Source organism: Delphinus delphis, chromosome 11 (assembly GCF_949987515.2).
Source record: "Delphinus delphis chromosome 11, mDelDel1.2, whole genome shotgun sequence".
Classification (NCBI taxonomy): Eukaryota; Metazoa; Chordata; class Mammalia; order Artiodactyla; family Delphinidae; genus Delphinus; species Delphinus delphis.
In genome coordinates, this window is record NC_082693.1 from 64,613,549 (window position 1) to 64,639,559 (window position 26,011).

General features: G+C 39.7%; 1 protein-coding gene across 5 annotated transcripts in view; it reads right to left on the bottom strand.

Moving 5' to 3' along the window:
- Positions 1-26,011, bottom strand: part of LIN7A (lin-7 homolog A, crumbs cell polarity complex component) — a 399,161-nt gene that overhangs the window by 166,567 nt on the left and 206,583 nt on the right. For 4 of the 5 annotated variants that reach the window (XM_060025314.1, XM_060025316.1, XM_060025318.1 and 1 more), the window contains one exon: positions 1,935-2,153. In XM_060025314.1, the coding sequence (XP_059881297.1) occupies positions 1,935-2,153 (219 nt within the window). Of the gene's footprint in view, positions 1-1,934; positions 2,154-20,304; positions 20,486-26,011 lie in introns of those variants that run through there. The other variant, XM_060025315.1, reaches the window with a different exon arrangement.

Sequence of the window (26,011 nt, forward strand, 5' to 3'; positions counted from 1 at the left end):
GAGGATATGGACAAAATGACTTGTCTGTATGCATCCAAATCATTGCGTCATCCCAGCCCAAACCACCATATCTCTTGCCTGGACTCCTATATAATAGTCTCCTAATTGGTCTGTTTTTACTCTTACCCTGCACTAATCTATTCTCCCCATAGCAGCCAGAGTGATCTTTTTTAACACATAAATCATGTCACTCTTTTGCTTAAAAACCTTCAGTGGTTTCCACTGCAATAACATCTAACTTCCCTAAGCAGTTTAAAAAGCTCTCTATAACCTGGCCCCCATCTAGCTAACCGTCCTTCTCACTCTTTATTGCCTAACTACCTCAGCTTTCTTTCTATTCCTCAAACGTCAAACAGGCTTACATCTGCCTCAGAGCTACTGTACTGGCTATTTCCTCCTCTTCTTATGCTCATTTCCTGGCTTCACACTGTCATTCAACCTCAGCTTAAATGTTACCTCCTCTGAGGGGTCTTCCCTGATCACCTCACAGAAGGTCATCACCTAGCCAGTCTCTATCAAAGCACACGATTTTAACTCTACAAAGTACTGGTCTCAATAGGATATTTTTTATCTACCTGTAAATTAACTATCTCCTCCAACCAGAATGTAAACACCATGACAGCAAGGATTTTGCTCTGCTCCTGCTGTTTCTATAGCCCATTGAACAGTGCCTGGCCCATCACGGTAACAAATAAATATTTATTGTTAAATAAATGTAGTTTTTAGAATGGAATGTAATTTTAGATAAAGACACCAAACTGTGATATATATATAACAAAACTAGCAGGCTATAAAAGAAAGATAGTTGAATCCCCAGAACTCTCTGTGAATAAATCCCATACTCTTTTTACTTCCCCATGCAGCTTCTTTTCATGAGTGGCGCAAAAAAGTTGAAAATCTCTTCTCGAATTCAGTGTGTGCAAATAGTAATCTGATATTGAATGAGTTAAAACCACCACTACCCATTGTCATCTTCCCAAGAACATTTGAACCTCATTTCAAATACACATTTGCAGACATCATAGTGTAGAGGTATATAACAATATGAACTGTCTCTTCCAAAGGATAGCAAGGAAAATTTATGTAACTCCAGAATTTCTGACGTTGGTACATGAAATACTTGGCAAAATAAGAAGGGAAAATATTCTATTACAATAATCCTTGTAAGTGTGGTTGTGGGGAATCCACTGAAGCTATTGCAGCTTTGTATCATTCATCTAAAAAATGGTGTTTTAGTGATACTTACTGTGAAGGGGTTTTTGAGGATAAGGAATGACATGTGAGAGCCTAGCACATAACAGGCACTTCAGAGATGGTGGTTCTCACTCTTAACATTTTTTCTTGAATTTTCTTAAAAACATGTAGCAAAAACCTGATTTAGCATTCTTTGTCACAAAGTGGAATTTAGAAAAAGGCAGGTGTACCTTAGACACATTTTAACTGAGCACCCAGAGAGAATTTCAAAATCTCTCAGAGCATAAACACTGCCAGGTCTCTATTTCATTCTTTTCAGTGGAGCAGTTTTCTAGTAAACTGTTTCAGTTTAGTTTGTACACTGTGCAAAGGCAACTGGCCAAGGAGGTGAGGGGGGCTGGAATCTAGCCCACACTCTTGTCATATAGCCATGTGCCTGAGGATCTGGGTTTGCACAGAGGCTGCATTTTTGTAATTTGTATAAAGGCATCATATAGTGTGTGCCTGGCCTCCTAAAGAATATCATTTTTCAAAAATACCTTACATTTGCAGGGAATATGGCTGAATGAGACATAAAGTAAGCAACTGTCTTGTTTACATTTTCTGAGGTCATTTTTTTAATTTGTTTGATTTTGTTTGGATTATTAAATCTAGTAATTATGTTCCAGCTGTCTAAGAAACTATATTAAAAAAAAAAACATGTAAGGGACTTTCCTTGTATAGAAGAAGGCACCTCTTACCTATGACATGTGGTTTTGCTGTGTTTGTTGCTGCCGCTGCTGTTGCTGTTGTTGAATTAGCAATTGTTGCTGCTGCCGACGCCGGGCTGTCCGTAGCTTTTCAAAGCGAGCCTCCATTTCTTCCAAGACTTTCGGGGTGTATCGGACCACCAGCTTGACGCTGTCCTTAGCAGCCTTGAGTAGTTCCACAGCTTTCTCATGGTGTTCTCCTTCCACACTCTGAAAAGACAGTGACATTTCTTAAAGGGGAGAGTTTCCATGTTCTTTTCTCGAGAGCCAAATGTGAAATTAGTGTCATAGTACAATCCTACTCTGAAATTTCAAGAAGATATGGCAAATGAGATGTATTGCCATTGTTATTATTTATTACATTTGTAGCTGAATCGTGGGCAGGTTAGGCTGCACTAGGGTACAGGATGGGTTGAATGGAGGTTCAAGTTAGGAGGGTGAGAAACAGTGAAGAACTAAACGATAACACTAACATTTAGAATGGAATTTCTAAATTTGACCTGAAAGAGTAAATGCACTAGTCTGGACACTTTGGAAAAAATTTAAAAAGAGTAACGAATGGGGACTTTGCCTATCTGATATTAACATTTATTAAGAATCTAGGGCTTCCCTGGTGGCACAGTGGTTGAGAATCTGCCTGCCAGTGCAGGGGACACGGGTTCGAGCCCTGGTGTGGGAAGATCCCACATGCCGCAGAGCAACTAGGCCCGTGAGCCACAGCTACTGAGCCTGCGTCTGGAGCTTGTGCTCCCAACAAGAGGCCGCGATAGTGAGAGGCCCGCGCACCGCGATGAAGAGTGGCCCCCGCTTGCCCCAACTAGAGAAAGCCCTTACACAGAAACGAAGACCCAACACAGCCAAAAATAAATAAAATAATTAAAAAAAAAAAAGAATCTACAATGCTTAAAGCAGTGTCTTATTGGTGTAGTAAGGAACAGTAGAACGAAACAGAGTCTAGAAGTAGATCCATCATATATAAATCTTGATTGTATGATAAATGTGAAATTTGGACCAAAGGGGAAAAGGATTGTTAAATAATGATGCTGAAACAACTAAAATAAAGCACAGGTCAGTGTTCATCATCTTGCAATGCAAAAGGAATTCTTAAGTAAAAATACCAAGAAAACCCCCCACAAAAATCAGATTTAAAGATTGTAAGTTTCTATGTCTCACACACCATGAAAGGTCAAATAACAAACTATAAAAAATATTTTCAATACACGACAGTCAATTTGTTAATATTCTTCAAATGAAAAGCTCTTACAAGTCAGTAAAGATCTAAGCAAAATAGGCGAGAGAACTCATGGACAAATAATAATTTTTAAAATGCCCAATAAACCTATGAAAAAATGTCCAAGATCCCTAATAATTAAAGAAATATAGATGAAAAAATTTTTAATTTAAAAATGGTAAAGATGTATTTTTAAATATGGTGTACTGAAAAGGACGTAGGGAAAAGGTACTCATATACTGTTAATATAACACAAACTGGTACAGTTTTTCTGGAGGGCACTATCGTTATGCACTGGATAAACCCTTTATAAATGAAGATTTTTACTTTCAGGAAAATTTACTAAGGATAAAATCAGATATACACACATACCTATAAGATAGATGTGATGTGACAGAAAACAAAAAATAAATCAATTCTTGGCTTTTGAGTTTCAGAAATACTCTTTGAACGTCATGGCACAGACAATAGTTGGGGAAACTATGTTTACTATAAGTAAACTCAAAGAGGCTCCCTGTGTGTGTGTATGTGTATATGTGAGATTTATTTATTTAACATCTTTATTGGAGTATAATTGCTTTACAATGGTGTGTTAGTTTCTGCTTTATAACAAAGTGAATCAGTTATACATATACATATGTTCCCATATCTCTTCCCTCTTGCATCTCCCTCCCTCCCACCCTCCCTATCCCACCCCTCTAGGTGGTCACAAAGCAACAACCTAAGTGTCCATCATTGGATGAATGGATAAAGATGTGGCACATATATACAATGGAATATTACCCAGCCATAAAAAGAAACAAAATTGAGCTATTTGTAATGAGCTGGATGGACCTAGAGTCCATCATACAGAGTGAAGTAAGTCAGAAAGAGAAAGACAAATACCGAATGCTAACACATATGTATGGAATTTAAGGGAAAAAAATGTCATGAAGTACCTAGGGGTAAGACAGGAATAAAGACACAGACCTACTAGAGAATGGACTTGAGGATATGGGGAGGGGGAAGGGTAAACTGTGACAAAGTAAGAGAGTGGCATGGACATATATACACTTCCCAACCCTTTTAAGGTTTCTCCAGGTTGGGATTAGGGAGTAGTAAAAGAGAAGAAAAGTTGTAATCAGACATAATAGAACCCTGAGAAAGGAGGCAGTCCTTCCCTTTCAGCTGACCCCCAGGGTAGATGACATAACTCCGATTTTATAGGATCCAAGTGCAAAGGTCTTCTTGACTTGCTTCCTGGGTAAAGCTCGGGGGAGAAACGTGTGTGATGTGACAGATAGAGAGCAAGATAGGCTTAAACACTGCCAGAATACTGAAGAGTGGCACTGAAGTGGCAGAGAAGGCCACCCAAAATTGGTTGAGATTACATTTTCACAAGCCAAGGAGAAGGGGGGCTAAAATGAATATTATCTTGAGTTACAAAAAACAATTTGCATTTCAAGCACACAAATTATATCTTGAGGTTCCTAATTACGACTATTGTACAGATTTGGAGACTTAAGAGTTGTGTTCCATTCTGTCATTTGCTTCAGCGAGGTGGATGTGGACTGCAGAAAAAAAACGCTTTGAACTTAGCAATGAGATAGCCATTGGTGGCCTTCAGTCATTTGTCTGAAAACCAGGCAGATACTAAGGGTTTAAGAAATGACTGTGGAGAGCCCTGGAGGCAACTTATATAACCACTCCTTTGCCGAGTCTGGGTTAAATAGAGAGCAAGGGGTTATAAATAGCTGTTGAGTCGAGTGAATTTTTATCTGTGGCGGAAGCCTAGGAAAATAGGCTTGTTCACTGATTAATTTATTCCTTTAATTATTCACTCAGTCATTGACTTGGACACTCAACAGATGTTTATTAAGCATTTATTTTACCAGTCATGTTCTACTAAGTTCTCTGGAAGAACACGGACAGGGGAAAACTTTGACAACTTTGTATAACACAAACTCTGTTTTCAGTGTGCTTGTAATTTCTTTGTAATTTGCCCCAAGGTGAATTGTTAATGTATTAACAATTAATGTATGGAATTCTCCTTTAAAAGGAAAACTGGCTGATTTGCTTGTTCATACCCTTCTCTAGTTTCTTTTCTAATATTAAAACTTACATGTTTATATGTTTTAATAACAATGGTTCACCCATTTTCTAGGCCAGATGATTAGTCTCCAGACTTCTTTTTGGCTTTTGTTCTATTTGCTTTCATTTAATAGGGTTGGAAATTCTAGGCCGGACCTTTGGAGGCCCATTATCCCAGTTTAGGCGCTCTGCCTACTATTTAGAGTTGCCACAGGAGGGCTGTGGGACTAATACGTGGGACCATCAGGCTCTCACCATAGAGAATGGCTGAGAAACACGGCTGGTGTGCCATACTCAGCCCTGCAGAACTGGCAGGATTACCTCTCTCACCCCCAGCGCTGCTCTCCGCAATACAGTTAGCAACTGATAAAAGGCAGATCTCACGGGGGCTTCCCTGGTGGCGCAGTGGTTGAGAGTCCGCCTGCCGATGCAGGGGACGCGGGTTTGTGCCCCAGTCCGGGAGGATCTCACGTGCCGCGGAGCGGCTGGGCCCGTGAGCCATGGCCGCTGAGCCTGCGCGTCCGGAGCCTGTGCTCCGCAACGGGAAAGGCCACAGCAGTGAGAGGCCCGCGTACCGCAAAAAAAAAAAAAAAAAAAGCAGACTCCATGGTCTTTGAATCCAGATTTTTGCCTCAGTGCTCTATCTTTGGTTTAGACGGTGACTCAGATTCTTTCGGGCTCGGCAGAGTTAACGGGTCTCCTAGTCTGACTCTACCTTTTCAGTCTGTCTTTCCCACCAGGGCACAGAACCCACATGGGATCTGGGCAGTGTCACACTTCTTCATTTCTACTACTAAAAATGCTGTGTTAAAAATAATACAAATCACATGATTAAGCAGTATAAGAGAAACTAAGAGGTAACTCAGAGATTTGAAGAAATATAAGCATGTTTATAAGACTATCATTTCAAACACTCAATAACTTTGTTTTTAAAATTGTTTTCAGAAAAATCTTGAGGATTATTCTGGGTGGCTCTCTTTTTCCACTGGCTTTGCCTACTTTATAAATACTTTGGGGGGCATATGTTTGTCTTAAGCTATAATTTATCTCTGGAGTGCTTTTAGTCCTTCAGTATAACTTTTTAATAAGAATAAGGCAGCTTTCTCTCCTTTCTCTCCCTTTTAAAGTAAGAACAAAAAAGCAGACAACCTTTCCTGTTCCATGCATAGAAAAAGCTATCTGATCAGTTAGGGTATACACGCTGAGGAACAAACACCTGTCAGCAGGTATTCCCTTAGCCCTGAAAGTTTATCATTTATTCCTACTTTTGACTTAGTCTCTCTCACTCTTAATGAAACTATGCCTCATTTCAAGCTAAATATTTAAAACATGTTTTGAAATATAATAGTTTATTTGTAAACAGTTAAGATTTCTATTACAGATATAGATATGTGTATACACACACACACACACACACACACCCTCCTGATTCAGGAATTGTCCTTTATAACAATTAGCTCAGTTTGAGTAGTCACTGAAAACCTGTTAACACCAGCTTTTCACATAGGATGAAAACGTGGCCCTTATGTGATTTGAGGAGACCAAGGAAAACTTCCAATTTCAAAGTGAAATTCCCTCCTCTATTAAAAAACCCTGAACTTTATACTTTCCATAAGAGCTTTCTATACTTTCTAAAAGAAATTCTGTAGTTTTAAGAGTTTATTGTACCTATTGCTTTAAGAGTTTATTGTACCTATTGCAATTTGAGGAAGTCATTAGCATGGGTTAATTTAACAAGGCTTTCCAACAGACATCTGGTAAAAGTTGGATGTCATTAAGGAGGTGAGGGGTGGTGGGGAAGGCATGGGGGTATACTAGGTATCCAGGAAACTTAGACCAAAGAGAAGTGGTCTGAAAAAAGAAAAGCCCCTAAAGAGAAATATTACCTACTCCATAGTAGTGCCTAGTCCTGCCACGAGCCTTTACCAAAGTAAATTAAAATGCACAGGAAGAATGGACATTCCCATCCTGAAAATATTTCTTTCCGCTGCTAAATTTTTAAAAAACACAGAGAGAAATCCAAATGAAAAGCAGAGTTCAAGTGGTTTTATTAATATTACCATTTCCAAATGCATAAATACAAACTAATAAAATACTAAACTGAAGAAAAACCGTAAGACCTGGATCTTCTAAAATGTTTATAAAGGAATATATTTTCATTCAGGAAGCTGGGAAAAATGATCTCAGTAAATAACCAGACGCATACTTGTTTCATTAGTAATCTCATGTAGTAGTAGTAAGCTGTGGGAAATTTTAAAGTTAGTTACTTTGATGCAAATTTGGCAAGTCAGTGGCTGATAAATGAACCAACTTTTAAACATTGTTGCATTCTGATTTTTCAGTAGTTTTTTTTTTCCCCCCACACAATATGAGTTATCAAAATGGCTGCTATTTCTTGGTACACTCAGTATCTTGGTTGATTAAGAATCCCCTCTAATAAGAGAGAACTTTGGATTACACTGCATACATGAATTTGCTCACAATATGTGCTCTCCCCCCTGTTATAGAAAAACCAGTTGTTAAATTTTTACCTTGGCTAGACCTCAGACAGAAGAGATGCCTGCCCTGGAAAGGGATCTCAATATCTGTGCACAATCAGTTGCCCAATGGCCCATGCCCAGGTCTTCATGTGCATGTGGTTCTTTCTCTGTGAGGATTACATGGACATAATCCTGACCCAGCTTGCTGATAAGCTGCTTAAACACTTTGTTGGATAACCGAGAGTTGGCTATACCTCTCAGTTACTGTAGGAGTATCTAGAGCCAGGTTTATGCATAGGCTCCTAAATGCATCAGTCATTCTTTTGGATTAAGAACCAAATAATGTTATCAGGAAATAAAATGAAATCAAGGATATTGAGTTATGATATGTTAGTACAATTAAGTAGCTCACAAACTCAGAATATCATACCTGCAAAGGCCCTTAGAAGCAACCTCGTTTATCTCCTTGTACCTTAATACATAAGGAAGTAAAGACCAAGAGTGGCTGTGACTTGGTCCATTTTATCAATATGTTAGTTGCAGTGCTGGATTAGAACTCATTATTCTTAATGACTGCTCTTTCAACAGCCTCATTCTGCTTTTTTAGATTAACTAATTTAGATAATGGTGGGTCGGTTTTTACATGATGTGAAAGGATAGAAACTAATGACAAGGATGTGTCAACTCCTAGCTCTAAAGTGTATGAGTTGGCCAGTGAAGAAGCAGAATAAGACTCTATGCTCACTATTAGTGGGTTATTATTCTCAACTTTGAAAAGGCCCAATATAGCCAAAGACAGACCTACTCCTTTCCCACGAAGGTAATTGTGACTGTTCATTTTGTTCTTATGATAGTTTTGCTTTTAGTCCATGAAGGTGTTTTGATATTATTTTAAGAGTGTGTGTGTCTATACATAATAAATGTGGGTGTGTGTGTGGGGTGTGTGTGTATACTCTAACATTCATTGAGCACTTATTGAGTGCAAGGCGCTGTTAGCTGCTTTGTAATGGAGAGGTAATGGAGAGCTTAAGAAATTTGTCCCAAGTCCCCAGCTAGTCAGATGGAACTTAACTGAGATCTGTTTCCAGAGACTAGGCTCTTACCTACTAATCCATAGCCTTAAATAAGATAATAAAGAGAAAGTAAATAGCATATCAGTGGTTCTCCTATTCATGGGTATTTTCAGACCAGTTGTTTTTGAACCTGGATGTACACAGAAATCAACTTAAACACTTTTAAAATATAGAGACCTAGGCTGTATCCCAGACTTGCCATATCAGGGTCCACAGCAATACGAGCTAGGAACTTGTGACATTATAAAACTCTGATACAGCCAGCCAGCCACTGATGTGCAGATTAGTGTTTAGACATAGTGCCCTAGACTATAACCACCTCAAACAGTAAATGCCATCTTAGGAGTGTCTTTACTATGTCACTCCAGGAAAGAGGGCTGGATAGGTGAGGGAAATCTTACGATTTTGCCTTGGTGTAGCTCTGTAGTCAGCATTTTTGGTCATTAAAAAAAAACCATATGGACTGGATGTTTAATTCAGAATGGACTATCAAACAAAATTGAGTTATTTGCAGTGAGGTGGATGGACCTAGAGTCTGTCATACAGAGTGAAGTAAGGCAGAAAGAGAAAAACAAATACCGTATGCTAACACATATATATGGAATCTAAAAAAAAAAAAAAGGTTATGAAGAACCTAGGGGCAGGACAGGAAGGAATGAAGACGTAGAGAATGGACTTGAGGACGTGGGGAAGGGTAAGCTGGGACAAAGTGACAGTGTGGCATGGACATATATACACTACCAAATGTAAAATAGATAGCTAGTGGGAAGCAGCCACATAGCACAGGGAGATCTGCTCAGTGGTTTGTGACCCCCTAGAGGGGTGGGATAGGGAGGGTGGGAGGGAGACGCAAGAGGGAAGAGATATGGGGATATATGTATATGTATAGCTGACTCACTTTGTTATAAAGCAGAAACTAACACACCGTTGTAAAGCAATTATACTCCAATAAAGATGTTTAAAAAAAAAAATGAACTATCTCCACACAGGTTATAGGATATATTCAGAAAAAAACCTTTATGACTCTTTGATCCTTTCCTTTTCTCAAATATGTTAATATCCTGTTCTAAATGTATTCTCTTTTCCTGAAGAAAAGTGGCAAGTATAAAAAGTAGTACATTTATCCTCTGGAAAAAATATGCTAATTCTCTCCCATAGTACTTTGTTCCTGCCTAAATGCTAATATCTATTTCAGTGCACTGTAATTTATTAGTTTTCAACCATTCTGCTGTCACTAGACTGTCCGAGGGCAAGATGAGTCTTATTTATCTCTGTGCCCAGCATCTATTGTGTGCTCAATAAATACTTAGTCAATGAATAAGCCATACACACACACACACACATTTATATATATATATTTTTAACATCTTTATTGGAGTATAATTGCTTTACAGTGGTGTGTTAGTTTCTGCTTTATAACAGAGTGAATCAGCTGTACATATACGTATATCCCCATATCTCCTCCCTCTTGCGTCTCCCTCCCACCTTCCCTATCCCACCCCTCTAGGTGGTCACAAAGCACCGAGCTGATCTCCCTGTGCTATGCGGCTGCTAAGGAGCCAGTACTGCCCAAGTTTGAATTTGAGCTTCTTAACTTAGCAGCTTTGTGAGCTCCGACAAGCTGCTTAGCATCCCCACGCCTCAATTTTCTCATCTGTAAAAAGGGTATCATAGAGTGTTTACTTTATAGAATCATTATGGGCATTACATTTATTGATAATATACACAAGGCACTTGGAAGAGCACCTGACACTTTAAAAGGGTCCAAAAAATGTGAGCTGTTTGTTGAACTGTTTCCTGGGTGATCATGTCACTGTAGGGCTTCAGGTGCTTAAGGACAATAACAGCAACAACAAAATATAATTTGCCTTTGGAATAGGTAGAAGTTTCTTTTATATTATCTAGGAAGCCAAAGAAAATGTATTTACTAAATTAATTATGTATGGAGTTTGTTGGAAGGTTTGAAACTACTTAGGTAAATCAACTGCTTCTAATCACAGTCAAGTAATTTAGAAGCATCATTTCCATACATACAGTTGATATGCTAATTACAAATGATCATCATTTATTCATGAAAAACTGCTCTCTCAGTCCCTCCACGGTGCCAGACTTTGTTAGGGAAAGGAAGAGCGTGCAGGAAATTCTCTTGATAGGAGCATGCATAATGTGAGCAAACTTGAGAGGGGAAAACCATCAAATAGCCAAACACGACAAGAGAGCAAAGAGGTTAATGGGGGAAAAAAGTGTATGTAATTACACACATGTTTATCCTGTGAGAGTAGTTATACATATAAAATTTTTTGAACCATGGAAGTAGAGAATGCAGAGCACTAGCAGTCGGCCCAGGGGCAGAAAATTTAAAGCAAGCAAAAGCTTTAAGAAAAAAATCAGCACCAGAAATCACAGATCTAACAGATGGTTGATCTGAGCCCACCTTTTCAGATCCGGAGCCTAAAACTGGAAACAAATACAGCTACTACATGTCAGTTGTAATGCTTTATAGTAACTCTGCTTAACCCTCAATGTTCTGGCACCGACAGGAGGCAAAAGAAGTCCTGATGGTTGTTGGGATAAATACAACACACACATGCACACACATACATGTATACCTATACATATACACTCAATAAACATATATACACATGCACACACATGCACACACGTATACGCATACACACACATACAGCCATCTTCAAGAGTACAAATGTGAACACTAGACATCTGGAACCAGAACAAAGCTGTGTGGAAAAATATTCCTAGAAAATGAGATCTTGAAATCGGTCTGTTAATTTTTGAGGGGTAGGTTTCACCCGGGAAGCCGAGTTCCAGGGTACACTTCCCATCAGGATTCACGCTGATCTGTGCTTCCAAAATACGTGCTCTGCCCACCCACACTCTCCCAAGCCGTGACACTCTGTGACAATAACCCCCCCCAGGAGCAGAGCCTCTCGCAAACGTCCAGAAGCAGGAATATCAAAATTGCCGACTCTTGATATTTGCTTCCAGGTCTGGTTTGACCTGAGAGGGGGGTTGTGGAGGTGATGATAACATACCCACCAAGAATCCCCTCCCTCATACCCATACGTGCTACCATTACAGCTCCACTTAAACATGCAAATACATCTCAGTCACTAAAATCTAGTGTGGTTCCTAATCAAATCGTCAGACCAACCCTGAGTACAGCCAGTGTGACGGGGCAGAAAGGCCAGGGATTCGGATTAGGAGGATCCCGGTTTGAGTCATAACAAATCACTGTCGAAGAGTGTGACCTTTAGAGAATGACCTCACCTCTTTGTGTCTCAGGTCTCCGATGGACACTGTCCTGGTTTTAGGACTGAAAGTCCCAGAAAATACCTCAGTCCTGGGCAAACCTAGACAGTTGGTCACTGACTAAGACGCAGGAAAATGTAAAGATTGAAGAATGCATAGTAGTGCTTGGTACATGATATATCTTCAGTAAATGTTTGTTTTTGCAGTAGCCCTTGTGGAATTTGAATTTTCAGTGGACATAGGGGGGAGCAATTTTATCAAAGAAGGATGGGTCTGTTGAACACCAAAGGGCAGCATGAGGAGAGGAAAGGGAAGGGAAGGAGGGATCTGAGTTAAGAGAAAGGTTTGGAAGAATAGGTTCGAGGGCAGGGGAGTCATTTTTGCTCACTCTGAAACCCTGCCAACACCCTAAAGACAGGTCTAGTACCACGGAGCATTATCTCCTTCTGGTACTGTAGAATCCCAAGGATGATGGAGCCTGGCTTAAATGGCAAAGCTAGTTTAGGAGGAGTATCCAGATTCAGGTGAGGCTTTTAAACTGATGAACCAGGCCTGCATACCTGGACACTGGTTGGATCCCCGAGGACAAATACCAAACCCCATCCTTCAGATAGTCTCCACTGACTTTTATGGCAGGTGGGTTATGATGTGATGCAGACAGGACCAACACTGGAAGGTTCTTTGAAAGACTTTGCAACCTAGAAAAAGGCTTAGCCTATAGGGAGTTTATGGGAAATCTCCCTTTCACTAAGCATGGCATACATCATCCCATCTCCTCTCCCTAGATGTCAGCTTGTATTATGCTGCAATGGCATCAGGATTCTGTCAACCAGAATAGTTTTCTTTTTTCCTTCAGTATCTTACTCTAGTGATCTCAGAGAGACCGTTGTTTTCTAAGGGGTATCAATGGAGACAATAACAGGTCTCTGAAATTATTCACCCAAACCCTTCAAAGGGTACCCTTTATTATTTAACCTGTCTTAGAATCCTAGAAGCCCTACCAATTATATAAAGCATAAAGGAGAAACACAACAAATCTAGGCAGAAGTTGTCGAGTCCAGAGCTGTCAAATGTGTTTCCTGTACAGTGTAAAGCAGCAGGGACTTTTATGTTGCTTTGTACCATGAATAATGTACAGTAATAATAGCTATAATGCTTAATTTAATTACAGAGACTCAAGATTACAGATGCCTTCTTGTAGGAGAAGGAGTGAAAATTTAAGGGATATTTCAGGTTTTACTGTCAAATATCTCACTGGCTCTACATATAAATGTCTTTTCCAATTAAAAGCACACCACAGGGGCTTCCCTGGTGGTGCAGTGGTTGAGAGTCCGCCTGCCGATGCAGGGGACGTGGGTTCGTGCCCCAGTCCGGGAGGATCCCACATGCCGCGGAGCGGCTGGGCCCGTGAGCCATGGCTGCTGAGCCTGCGCGTCCGGAGCCTGTGCTCCACAATGGGAGAGGCCACAACAGTGAGAGGCCCGCAGAACGCCAAAAAAAAAAAAAAAGCACACCACAGAATATTCTGTGAATTTGTCACCAGTGACTTACACTAAGATTTTTCAGGTAATTCAACAAAATAAAACTGTACTTATTTTAAATGTTCTAACTGGCTCTAATCCCCAAAGATTCTTTTCACCCCTCCCCTCTGGCTCCTGCTATCACTAGCCATGCAGCCACCCAAACCAGGCATCCAGGGGATATGGTTAACTCTCCCCTCAACCCACATCCAATTAACCACGGATACTGGTTGATATTTATTCCCCATTTACCAACTCATCTCATCCTCTCCTCCCTCTTATTTCTTACCATTATAAAATATCCTCTAGTTTCTCTCTTGTCTAAATTCTTCTCCAGATTCTAGCCTGAGTCACTTGGTCTTCCTGTGTCCTTGCTGACAATCTAGTGAAAGGCAGAAAGAACACAGTTCTGGTAGACCCTGTCCTTGAAGGCAGGGGCTACTGAGCTACATTGATTGTTTCTTCCCAGGCAGGACCCAGCACAGTGCATAGTACCCACCCAATCTGGTGAGTGCTGGCTTTGAAGGATAGGCCCAAAGATTGCCAGCTGTATACTGTAGGGAAAGTTATTTCATTTCCTGAGGCCCAGTTCCCAACATGCAAAACAATGTGAATGACATTTCCTTTAAAGATGTCATTTAAAATTTAATGAACTACCCATGTAAAGTGCCAAGTGCTACACCTGGCCCACAGAACGCACCCAATAAATGAGGGTCCCCTTACCCCATGAATATTTCCCCATTTTCTAGAAATGAAAATAAAAGTATCCTGTGTCATGCAAAGCACTTCCATCACACAGGCAGGTCCAACTCTATTTCCTTATGTTCAGCTTCAACATATGAGCACCATGCTTTTGATTTTACCACATATTTTCGTGTTTCTGTAATCTCTCAGTTTTATTCCCTCAGACTAGATGGTTCTTCCTCCTTCTCCTGTCTTAGGAAAGCTCCACTCATCATTCAAAGTCCATTCCAAATAGCACTTATTCTCTAATATGTTATTTTCTTGCTCAAAATTAAGTGTAAACACCTTACAATGGCCTGTAAGGACCTTTACTCTCCGCTCCCAGCTGGCCTCTCCAACTCCACCTTCTAAGACTCTCCCTCTCATTCAAACCCCAAATTACACTGGAGTTCTTTTTTGTATTATACATGCCTGGTTCATTCCTGCCAGGATTTTGTATGACTAGTTCCCTCTCATAAAGTTCTCAGGTAAACGATGTTCAACTTTAATATTAGTTAGAGAGATGCAGATTAAATCCAGAATGGAATAAACATTGTTCACTTATTTTTAAAAATTGGTAACTATTGCCAAGGATTTGGTGGAAATTTTTATTCTCATACAATTGGCAATAGAAGCTGGAGGTCAATTTGGCAGCATCTATTAAAATAAAGTGTGCCCATGTGCTCCTAACCTGGTTTGCCACCTATCAGTATTCACCCTAGAAAAATAGTCATTCATATACGTAAAGATTTTCATTGAAGCAGTGTTCACAATAACAAAATGAAACAAAACAAAACAAAAAAACAATTGGGTAACATGCTAAATGTCCATCAACAGGGGAATGGTTGAATGAACTCTGGTACCCACATACCGTGGAATACTATACAGCAGATTAAAAAACGTAAGTATGTACTGAGAAGACAAGATATCCAAGACATAGTTCTGAGAAAGCAAGTCATAGAAAAATAAGTATATATGAAAATATTAGTGTATTTTAAAAACTTAAAATAATGACTAACATTCATTGAGTGTTTACTATCAGGTACTGTTCTAAGTGCTTTAAATTTATCAAAATAGTGACTCTTCCTACATACCTGGTGAGGTATGTAACGTTATCATCCCAATTTTATATATGAGGAAACTGAAGAACAGTAAGTTTCCATGGGCACACCATTAACGAGTAACAAATCTGTCTCCAAGCCTGGCCTCTTAATCACGGCTCTATATTGTCTCATACACTTTATATCTAAAAATAAATAAACAAATAACTGAATATATGTGTGTGTGTGTGTACTTGCATGCAAAGGAAAACACTTGGGTAAATACCCACCATCATAGTGTTTCCTCAGGCGGGGAGAGGAAGGAACTGGAATGGAGTGATGGTGCAGAAAATGATTAAAGAGGCTTTTAAAAAAAATCTGACCAGTTTTTTAACATTGAATTCTTTGGAAATTTTATAAGGATGCATTCACATATTTCTTGTATAACTACTGTAGCCCAGAATCAACATGAGGAAAGTGAGTCATTCTAGAATAAACTGAAGAAGGTGGGACAAAGGATAATTTTGTTTTCAAAGTGCTTTGAGGCACAGCTTTGAGGTAATTTGAGCAAAAAATAAATTATACTTGCAATTGCCTGGGCCACTTAGGTGAAATGAAGGGGTTTTAGCTACATTACCTCAGAAATTATGGACGTAGAAGTGTGGTTTGTGGGAGCTTCAAAACCCCAATTATAAGGGAAGGCCACCAAAACTCCATTCAATCATGACCGAATGCTTTTTCTCCTGGCATCGTTAATTTGCTGAAACCTGAGTTTTCCTTTCCTCCGTTAACTCTTGGTTGTTTATTTGTCCATGCTAGCTTCAGTTACATGACCTGCTAGATCATTCATGTTTAAGTGTGAATGATATAAATTGAGGATGATGTTTGACTAAGAACTGGTGAAGAAGAATTATGAAACACTGCATGTTCGAATTTTTGTTTTTCACTAATGGCTCCTAAGATGAAAAACTGCAGTGATTTCGAGGCTGACAGATGTGAGATCCCAGAGAGAGTTACGAATCAGTCGACCTAGAAATTCTTTTGAAAATGAAATGAGTTGGTTTTATATTTCTCCTTTAGTACGATTATTATTGATCCTCTCCTCCCATTTCCCCAAATAACAATGTATTGTAACAAAGAAACATAGCTGTTCCCTACATAACAGGTTCATCATGAGATCTGTTTCTTCTCTCATTAAAACATTAAGTTATATCTACCCCTGGTTACCCTGCCTCAAATTCCAGCCCCTTCTAGACCACTCTTCACATTGCAATCACGGCAGTCTTTCTAAAATGCATATTTGATCGTATCACTCTCTTGCTTAAAATCCGTCTAAATCCCCATATTGCTCAGATACGGCCCTAGCTTTGCAGTCCAGTGTGCATTACAATCTAGGCCCTGCTTACATTTTTAGCCTCATTTGCCAACTCTTAAGGGTCCAAATGGAAGAACTGGCCTGGCCATGTTCTCTCGTGTCTGGACTCTAGCATGGTTTACTCTGAGGTGGCCCTTTCATGCTCCTTGCTGCTTCCATCCACCTACCCAGCACCTACTTGCCTATGAGTTTTCTTCACAGAAGGAACCATCTCTGGCCCTCCCATGCCTGGGTTAGATGCCCCTGTTATGATCTCCCATGGAACCCCATACTTATCCTTATTTACAAAATAGCCTATGTTGCAAAGATCGTCTTCTTCCCTATTTCCTCCCCATACCTGTAAGCGTGAAATCAGGGGATTTTATTTTTTATTTCACTGGTGACTAAGACAATACCAGGCCCAATAATATTTTGCCAAATGAATGAATGAATAATTATCTAAGTTTTATGGATTGATTAATGTTCATCAACAAACTTGTAACTTAACGATGTTGTCACTTCTCAGAGAAAACATAATGATTTCTTATTTAAACCAATGGCTGCCCCCTTAATTATGAACTAGTAACAATCAACACAATTAATTTATATAGTAAATAAATAATTTATAATTATTTAATTAATTAATTTAAATAATTTATATGGTACCTACTACGTGTCAGGAACTATGTTATGCCACTTGAACACCAAAACATAAAAACAAGGTAGCCACTATTATTACCATCTCTTAGCAGTGAGGAAACTAAGGTTCAGAGAAGTTACCAGATTGCTTCGTAAACTCCATAAATTACACTGAATTAGTTTGTGAGAGTTAATTTGCCCAGTGCATTTAGAGTGCTTAGGAAATGCCTGGCCTGTAAGCTCTCAAAGGAAGGCTTTTCTGTTACTACAGAAAAGTCAATTCTGTTACTACACTTAAAGGGCTGCCTGCTTTATTTCTACACCTAGTGTTTGGGGATTTTCAAACTACCATTAATATAGTGGCATATACATTGAGTAGAAGATACATTTTTGAAAAGTTGCATATTTTTAATCAGCAAAAACTTTAAAAATTAAAACTGTGAGCTACTACTGCCAAATTCACCTCTACCTTCTTTGTTTCTTCTCCAACATGCCAGTACTCTTCCATCTTAGGGACTTTGCATTGATTCTTTCCTCTGCCTGGAATGTTCCTCCCTAGATACTCATGCGGCTCCCCCCACTTCATCTCCTTGATTCCTCTTCTCAAATACCACCTCCTCACTGAGGCTACTCTGCCCAGCAGCGCACACTCCTCTCTCTACCCTGACACCCCCTATCCTACTTAATCTTTATTATGGTTAATAATAAATACTTTTTGAATGAATGAATGCATGTTAAGACTATGTCCAGGCAATGTTCTACAACCTCGTTTGGCCACATATGTGCTCCAGATACAGGGCATTTATGTATATTTTGTCAATATACTGCCCTATTTAGTAGCTCTCAAACTTAGGGTTTGGTGGAGTAGCTGAGGTGATAATGGTTTGATCTAGGAAGAGTAACACAACGAAGAGAGGTAAAGCTAAAAGTTCAGCTTAGGTTACCCATGTTCCTATAAATAATTGAAAGTGCGTCAGAGGGAATTTTAATGACTATATTTGACTTGTTTTCTTCACAGAATAATCAAACATGCTTACTAAAAAATTCCACATAATTAAACTCTCGATGATTTCCTTAAAAATTAAGTAAATTTATTACAGGCCAAGCAGGTTTAAGTGATTGGGGTACTTTGTGGAACACTCAAAATATGTGCAAAATTATATTCAATGCAACTGAAGGAAAACATATCTTAATACCTACAGATGTTGACACCATAAAATGATGTGTGATCTGATAACTAGCATCAGACAGCTTTGCATTATCCCTCCTGCCAACTGCATCCAAAAAAACAGGACCCATGTGAAATGATGTGTGCAATGGGTCCCTGTGGTAATTAGCTAGAAATTACTACATCCTGGTCAGTAATATTTAAAATTGCTTCTAACATTGTATAAGAGTGAAGAGCAACATAATAATGATCATTTAATATAAACTTTAAAAAAATTTAAACAGATCATGGGCACAAAAATAAAGAGAATTTCAGGATTAGCAGCTGTCCCACTCCTAGGCTTGTGGCCAGCCTTTCAGATCTATTGTAAAACTCAGAGGGCTCTGGTACGCTGAAGACTTCACTTTTAGACTTTATTGAGTAGTCAAATAGATACTGTGCCTTCTAGACTTAGGCAGAAGAGAAAAGTGGCAAGGCCTTAGCATATTTCTGTTTATGACATATTGACACACAATTTCTCCAAATCACCCAAACCTACAGCTCAGGCCAATTATAAGTAATGTGGTCCTGTCTATTTATGAAAAACTTAACTTGATGTTTCTAGGAGAATTAGGTAGAAGTGAGCTCCTTTAGGGTATGAGCTATGATTTGTTTAAACTTTCCCTTTCCCAGTGCCAAGCACATGGCACGTGGTTAATAATTCTTTTTTGGCAGTCTGATTGAAGCCTTTAAAGTGGTATTCTTAAAATACTGTTTGCCTGTAGAGACAGTTTCAATAATGGTGAGCGGTCTTGCCTTTGTTATAGAAGGTAATTAGGGTCAACTGCAGGGCTCCTCCTCACAGATCCTCAATTCAGAGACAAGCCTTAGATAAAGTCTCTTTTCAAGAATTGGCCTCATTTGTGAAATTCCGCACATGCTATGATTTGGTAGAAGTCCATTCTATTCACATACACCATACAGTGTATAATGTATGCAATTTAGATTTTAATGGTGCACCTAATATTTGGTTTGTATCAGTCTCCTTGAAATTGGACCCGTTTAGTTTAAGAAAATGGTTCTCAACCAGGCATGATTTCACCCCTCAGGGGAGAGCTGGCGATGTCTGAAGACACTTTTGTTGGTCACCACTGGAGGCAGGGAGTGTGACTGGCCAGGAATGCCGGCCAAACATCCTACAATAGACAGAACAGCCTCTCCAACAAAGACTTATCCAGTTTAAAATATCAACTGTTCTAAGGTTGAAAAACTCTGATTAAGACAAATTAATTTAGTGAAAAGTTTACGAAGCAGAATTTTTTTTAAAAAATAAAGTTTCCTACTTTAAAATGCTGCCAGTTTGCTAGAACTCAATTCATTTAAAATTACCCGCGGCCTAAAACCTATGCCCTCTCCAAAACCAGATGAAATCGTTCTATTTTGTATACTTTCACATGGATGACCTGCAGACACCACAATTTGCTAAGTAATGGGCACTCACTTTCTTGCCTGAAACACCTTTTTTTTTTTTTTAATTGCCAAGTCACTGGAACACGTTTTGGACCATCACCAAGTGGAACTGTACTCTTAGGCCCCGAAATGCAGTTTTCTCTACATTTGTCCATGATGCCTGTGGGCTCCCGCCTCTGACCTGACATCACCGAGTCCTCCTGAGAGCTCAGCCTGAAACATCTTTTCTCCTGTATCCACAAGAGGCAGGAACCATGCCAGAAACTTAGGACTTCCTTGGTAATTCCCTCTCCTTTACCTCTCACATCTAGTCAACCGCCAGGTCTTGCTTATAGTACCATTACCTCCAAAATAGTTTTGAAATCTCTTCCTTTCTCTCCATCCTAATTCTTTTCTTGCAAGACGTTCATCATGTCTCTCCAAAACTCCTAGGAGTTTCCTAGTTGATCTCCCCACGTCCAGTTTTTTCTCCACTCCTTCACATACTCCCACTCCCACATGCTGGCAGTTGCCAGACCAACTTATCTAAATGCAAAAAAAAAAACATGTTATGTTGGCCATTTCCTACCACCTTCAAATGGTAAGTCCAGACTACTTATCATGGTGTATGGGGCACACTACGACATGGCCCCTGCCCACCCCTCCAAACCCAATCCCACCACACTTTGCCTTATTCTTTAGCTACAGACATCATGCTGTTTCTTACGTTTGTGCATTATGTTGTCTCCTCTGCCTGGAGTAACCCTCCATCAACCGACATTTCTATAGATAACTACTATTTATCCTTTTAAAATTCTACTTATATATCATCTCCTCTACAAAGCCAGAAGGTGTTTTTCGTTTTTAAAAATTCTGAACTGTCCGCCAACACTGTCCACATTATCCTATGGCAATAATTGGCTGGAACTGTGTTGGGACATTTCCTCTCTAGATTGCCACAGTTCCCACTTGGTCATCTCCATTCATTTATATAATCTCCTCTTGGTCCCCACTGTAGTCAAATTTATCTCTCCTACTCTAAGGGGAGCCAAATCTACTTTTACAAAACCAAATCTATTGCAGCATCATGCTCCCTTGGCTTTCAGAAGTAGAAGCTCAGTGACTGTCTAGAATCCTCAAGTTTTCTAATGTCACATTTTACTATATTTCTGAATACGTACTGACTACTGCATATGTGGTGATGAGTTCAGAAGGAAAAAGCTGAGTTGAGATGCAGGTGCTGGGTGATAAGCTAGGCTCAGGCGGATTTTAGGAGATCAAATCTTGTGCATACCAGCCTTGCAGAGATTTAAATTCATGCTCATTCAAAAACATAACTGCAACATATTCAGACTTTAACTCCAGGATGTAAAGTCTCAGTGCCTTGCTTCATATTCAAAGCTACCTTCCTAAGTCTTAAGCTACGCCATATTTGCTTAGTTGCTGGTGATAACAGGCACACCTATGAATAAAAACATGACTTCTGAGAAGTGTTTAGGTGCCACTGAAGGGCTACAATGTAATTTACATTTCAGAGTAAAGTCAGCAGTAAAAAAGTTACCAACAAATGATTCTGTATCTATGAGAAGACAGAGCAAACCAAGGAGGGAAGGCTTATGGTTCAATATGAGACACTTTGCAACTTCATTAAAACTGTCCACACCCCATGGCTGAACTTAGAAACTGTGGTTCTGGCACCACAACATCTAAGACTCTCTCACTGAATTTCCCATAGCTGAGGCTCAGTAACTAACATTTGAGTTAAAGTTTGGGCATGTTACATGAACCCCCCAGTAATCACATGTAGCTCATGAAGTGTTATTTGATTCCCATCTGTATCAGTGTCTTCTTTCTTTGAGTGTATAATCAGGAACAAGATCATAATCCATTCTATAAAACTGTACAAACTCTGAGACCTAACTCGGTTTGCATTTCATTGGGTACACCTGTGGAGCTGCGGTTATATTAACAACATTCCGACTCTGCTTTAGGCTGGTACCAGTAGTCTCCAGGCCAACATTTAGTAAGTTAGAAGAATGGTCCTTCTCAAGCAAGTTGGGCTTAAATCGAATCATAAAGCATAGCTTTTAGGTAACAGAAATTGGTTTCTCCAGTAATGGTTAAAACAATAACTGGTAATTGGGTTTGATGAGTTTCATAAAGCATAAATGATGCCAGAATGTGACCTAGCACAGAACTTGAAGGCAAGCACTGTACTCCTTCAAGGTGAACCTCTTATTTCTCAGCCAATAGAAAGATCCTTACTCTGTTTACATTTTCTGCTTTTGTAAATTAAGACTTTGCTGCCACAAGAACTATGAAGACATCCATCTGGGGGTTTGATGAAAAGCCTGTTTACTAATAATATACAGCAATAATGCTATATTTTTGTGGAAAGATAAAGTCATATTTTTGCCAGTGCTATATTTATCAATTCTCTCTTTTACCTTCATTAGGAAAGGTAGATAGGATGCTGTCATTACATCAGTTGTACAGATGTAAGGACACCCAAAAATCCAATGACTTGCCAATAATCAACAGCACATGAGTGGGAGCTAACTACCTTTGAAATTAGAATATTTAATGAGAGACTTTTATTGTCCCTTGAAAATAAACAGAGCAGAGGAAATGACTTAGTCTGAGCTGAAAGTTTATATCTACATGCAAGAAAATTGTAAGACAGGAAGGCGACTATTACCTGCCTTAAAGAAATTTATATTAACAGTTAATAATAATTAATAGTTAGCAGCTATTGGGGTTTTTTTAATTATTTTATTTATTTATAATTTTTGGCTGTCTTGGGTTTTCGTTGCTGTGCGTGGGCTTTCTCTAATTGTGGCGAGTGGGGGCTACTCCTTGTTGCTGTGCACGGGCTTCTCATTGCAGTGGCTTCTCTTGCTGCGGAGCACGGGCTCTAGGCACGTGGGCTTCAGTAGTTGTGGCACATGGGCTCAGTAGTTGTGGCCTGTGGGCTCTAGAGCACAGGCTCAAAAGTTGTGGCACACGGGCTTAGTTGCTTCGCGGCATGTGGGATCTTCCCGGAGCAGGGCTCGAACCCGTGTTCCCTGCACTGGCAGGCGGATTCTTAACTACTGCACCACCAGGGAAGTCCCAGCTATTGGGTTTTTAAAAGATATCTGCCATAGTGGCAGATACTTTCACACACTTTCTCTTATTTTAATCTTCAGATCAGCCATGTGAGAAAGATAGTATTATCTCTGTTTTACAGATGATGAAATAGAGTCCCCAAATTGTAAATGGTCATATTGTGGTTAGACTATCCTTAAACTCCTCAGAAACTATAAGAACTTGAAATGTAATGACTTATTTGAAATGTTGAAAATATCAATTGACAATAAAGTAAAAGGTTTCTAATTTCCATTAAAAGTAGTGATAAAAAGACAGAAAACTACTTCTAAAGTTATCAGATGCCAGATCTTATTTAAGTGGTTTAAGGGTTTAGTAAGAAAATTTCAATATAGAAAAAATAATAATACTACACTAAAACAGAAAAAGTATAAGACACTTCAGTTTTTAGTGACTAGCTATAGTAGGTATCAGAAATTCTTAGCATAATACCAGATTTCAGAATTGACGGACAACATCGAGATTCCCATTGCACTTAGAATAAAATATAACCTTTTTGGTAGCACCTATAGGAATCTGCCCTATCTGGCTCCCACCACTCTTCAGCTCATCTTATCCAACTCTCCATGACCCAGTCTCTCTGCTCTTCTTTCAGCCAATCCTGAGACAGGCTGGGACCTGAGACTGGGACCCTTTGCTGCAGGGCTTGCACCTGGACAAATGTCTCCTCCAGCAACAAAATACAAAGAAACTATAAGGGGCCAAAAATAACTGCAGTTGGGGCAAATTATGGACAACAAGATAACAAAAGGACCAAATCCTATTGCTACTTCTGAAGAGCCAGGAGCAAAAACAAGATGTTGGGAGCAAAAGCAGGGTATTGCGCATGCCCCCTGCACTCAACACCACCAAAGGGGTGGGCAAAGCACCTAAGCCATCCCTCCGGCCAGACCCTGGACACACCCGTACCCTCACCCCATAGAGGAATGAGCTCACCCCTCCTTGGGCAGCGAGCAAGGGAACCTGTTACTTATTTTCGCTCCCCCCTGCTGTAGCAGGGGCCCCAGTAAAGCCTTGCCTGAATTTCTTGTCTTGGACTTTCTTGCCTGGATACCTTCACACAAGCTTTCTTCTGATGATGACTGACTCATCCTTGCCCTTAGTCTCAGCTTAAATGTCACCCCTCAAAGAGGCTATCCCTAACACTATTAAAAGGAGCTCCTCTTATTCTTTTATATGGCACCTTGTTTTCTTCCCCTTTTCCCCCTTTAACACTTGTTATAGTACTTCATTATGAGGCAGTGTTATATTCTGAAGTATTGATATAAATTTGTGTTTTTTCTGTACTTCCCCTCCCCCTTTGCTTCCTTCAGCTTACATCTACAGAGCAAACAAAGAACTCAGAAATAGCTGAAAGACTTTGACTTTGACAGTAAGGCAGAAATGCACTCCCCCCCCACCCCGCCCCATTATCCAAAGACTAGATAGAGATTGGGGCCGGGGGGCGGGGGGCAGGAGGAAGAGAAGGATGAAAAGCTTCACTGATCATACAGGCAGAAGTAAAAGGAGAAAAGTATTCAAAGTGGGAGGGGAAAAAGAAAGTTGCATTGTCAGAACCAGGAGTAGGTGGAAAATACTCAGCACATACTGTCCTGAGAGTGGAAAACCAGTGTGCTCATGGTCTGTGGACAAGTGATCCCTTTCCATAGTCCTGGAAACTTGTAAGCCCTCTGAATTTAGAATAATGGTTTTCAAAGACATCAGGTCTTATTCACTGGAGCCTGTAAATGTTGCCTTGTATGGAAAAAGGGTCCTTGCTGATATGATCAACTTAAGAATTTTGAGATGAGATTACCTTGACTTATGCCCTAAATGCAATCAGAAGTGTCCTTGTAAGAAAGAAGTGGAGGGAGATTCAACACAGAAGCTGCAAGGAGCAAGAAGCAAATTCTCCCCTAGAGCCTCTGGAGGGAGTCCAGCCCTGCTAACACCCTGGTTTGGGGTCATTCAAACTGATTTCTGAGTTCTGACCTCCAGAAACGTGGGAGGATAAACTTCTATTGTTTAAGGCATCAGGTTCACAGTAATTTGTTACAGCAGCCACAGAAACTAATACACACGTGGAGTAAAAATCTCATTACTCTGACCAGTGTGGAACTGAACTGAATCTCTGGGGGAATTTCCTTTATGCTGGGATAAGTGATGGCTATACCACCAGTTACATATACATGGATATGTATACAGGCATACCTTGGAGATACTGAGGGTTTGGTTCCAGACCACCACAATGAAGCAGATATCACAATAAAGTGAGTCACACGTACTTTTTGGTTTCTTAGTGTATATAAAATTATGTTTACACTACTCTGTAATCTATGAAGTGTACAATAGAATTATGTCTAAAAAAACAATATGTATACCTAAATTTTAAAATATTGCTAAAAAATGCTAACCATCATCTCACAATGCAAGGTTGCCACAAACCTTCAATTTGTAAAAGACTCAATTATCTGCAAAGCACAATGAACAAGGTATGCCTGTATGTTTATTATTATCATCATCACTATTTTTCTACTCTTTACCGGACAGAAAGTTCCACGAAGGTTATAACCCTTTCTCTTTTGTTCACATTTATACCCAGGTCTCTGTTTAGCAGCTGTCACATAATAAGTGCTTTACAAATAATTGGGTTTTTTTTTTTTTGCGGTACGCGGGCCTCTCACTGTTGTGGCTTCTCCCGTCGGATGCGCAGGCTCAGCGGCCATGGCTCACGGGCCCAGCCGCTCCGCGGCATGTGGGATCTTCCCGGACTGGGGCACGAACCCATGTCCCCTGCATTGGCAGGCGGACTCTCTACCACTGCGCCACCAGGGAAGCCCCTACAAATAATTGTTGAATGAATGAAAAGTATTGCTAAAATAGCACAAAATGAGAAAAACACAAACAAATGGTAAAAATAACTATGAAAAAGACTGTACCAGAAGA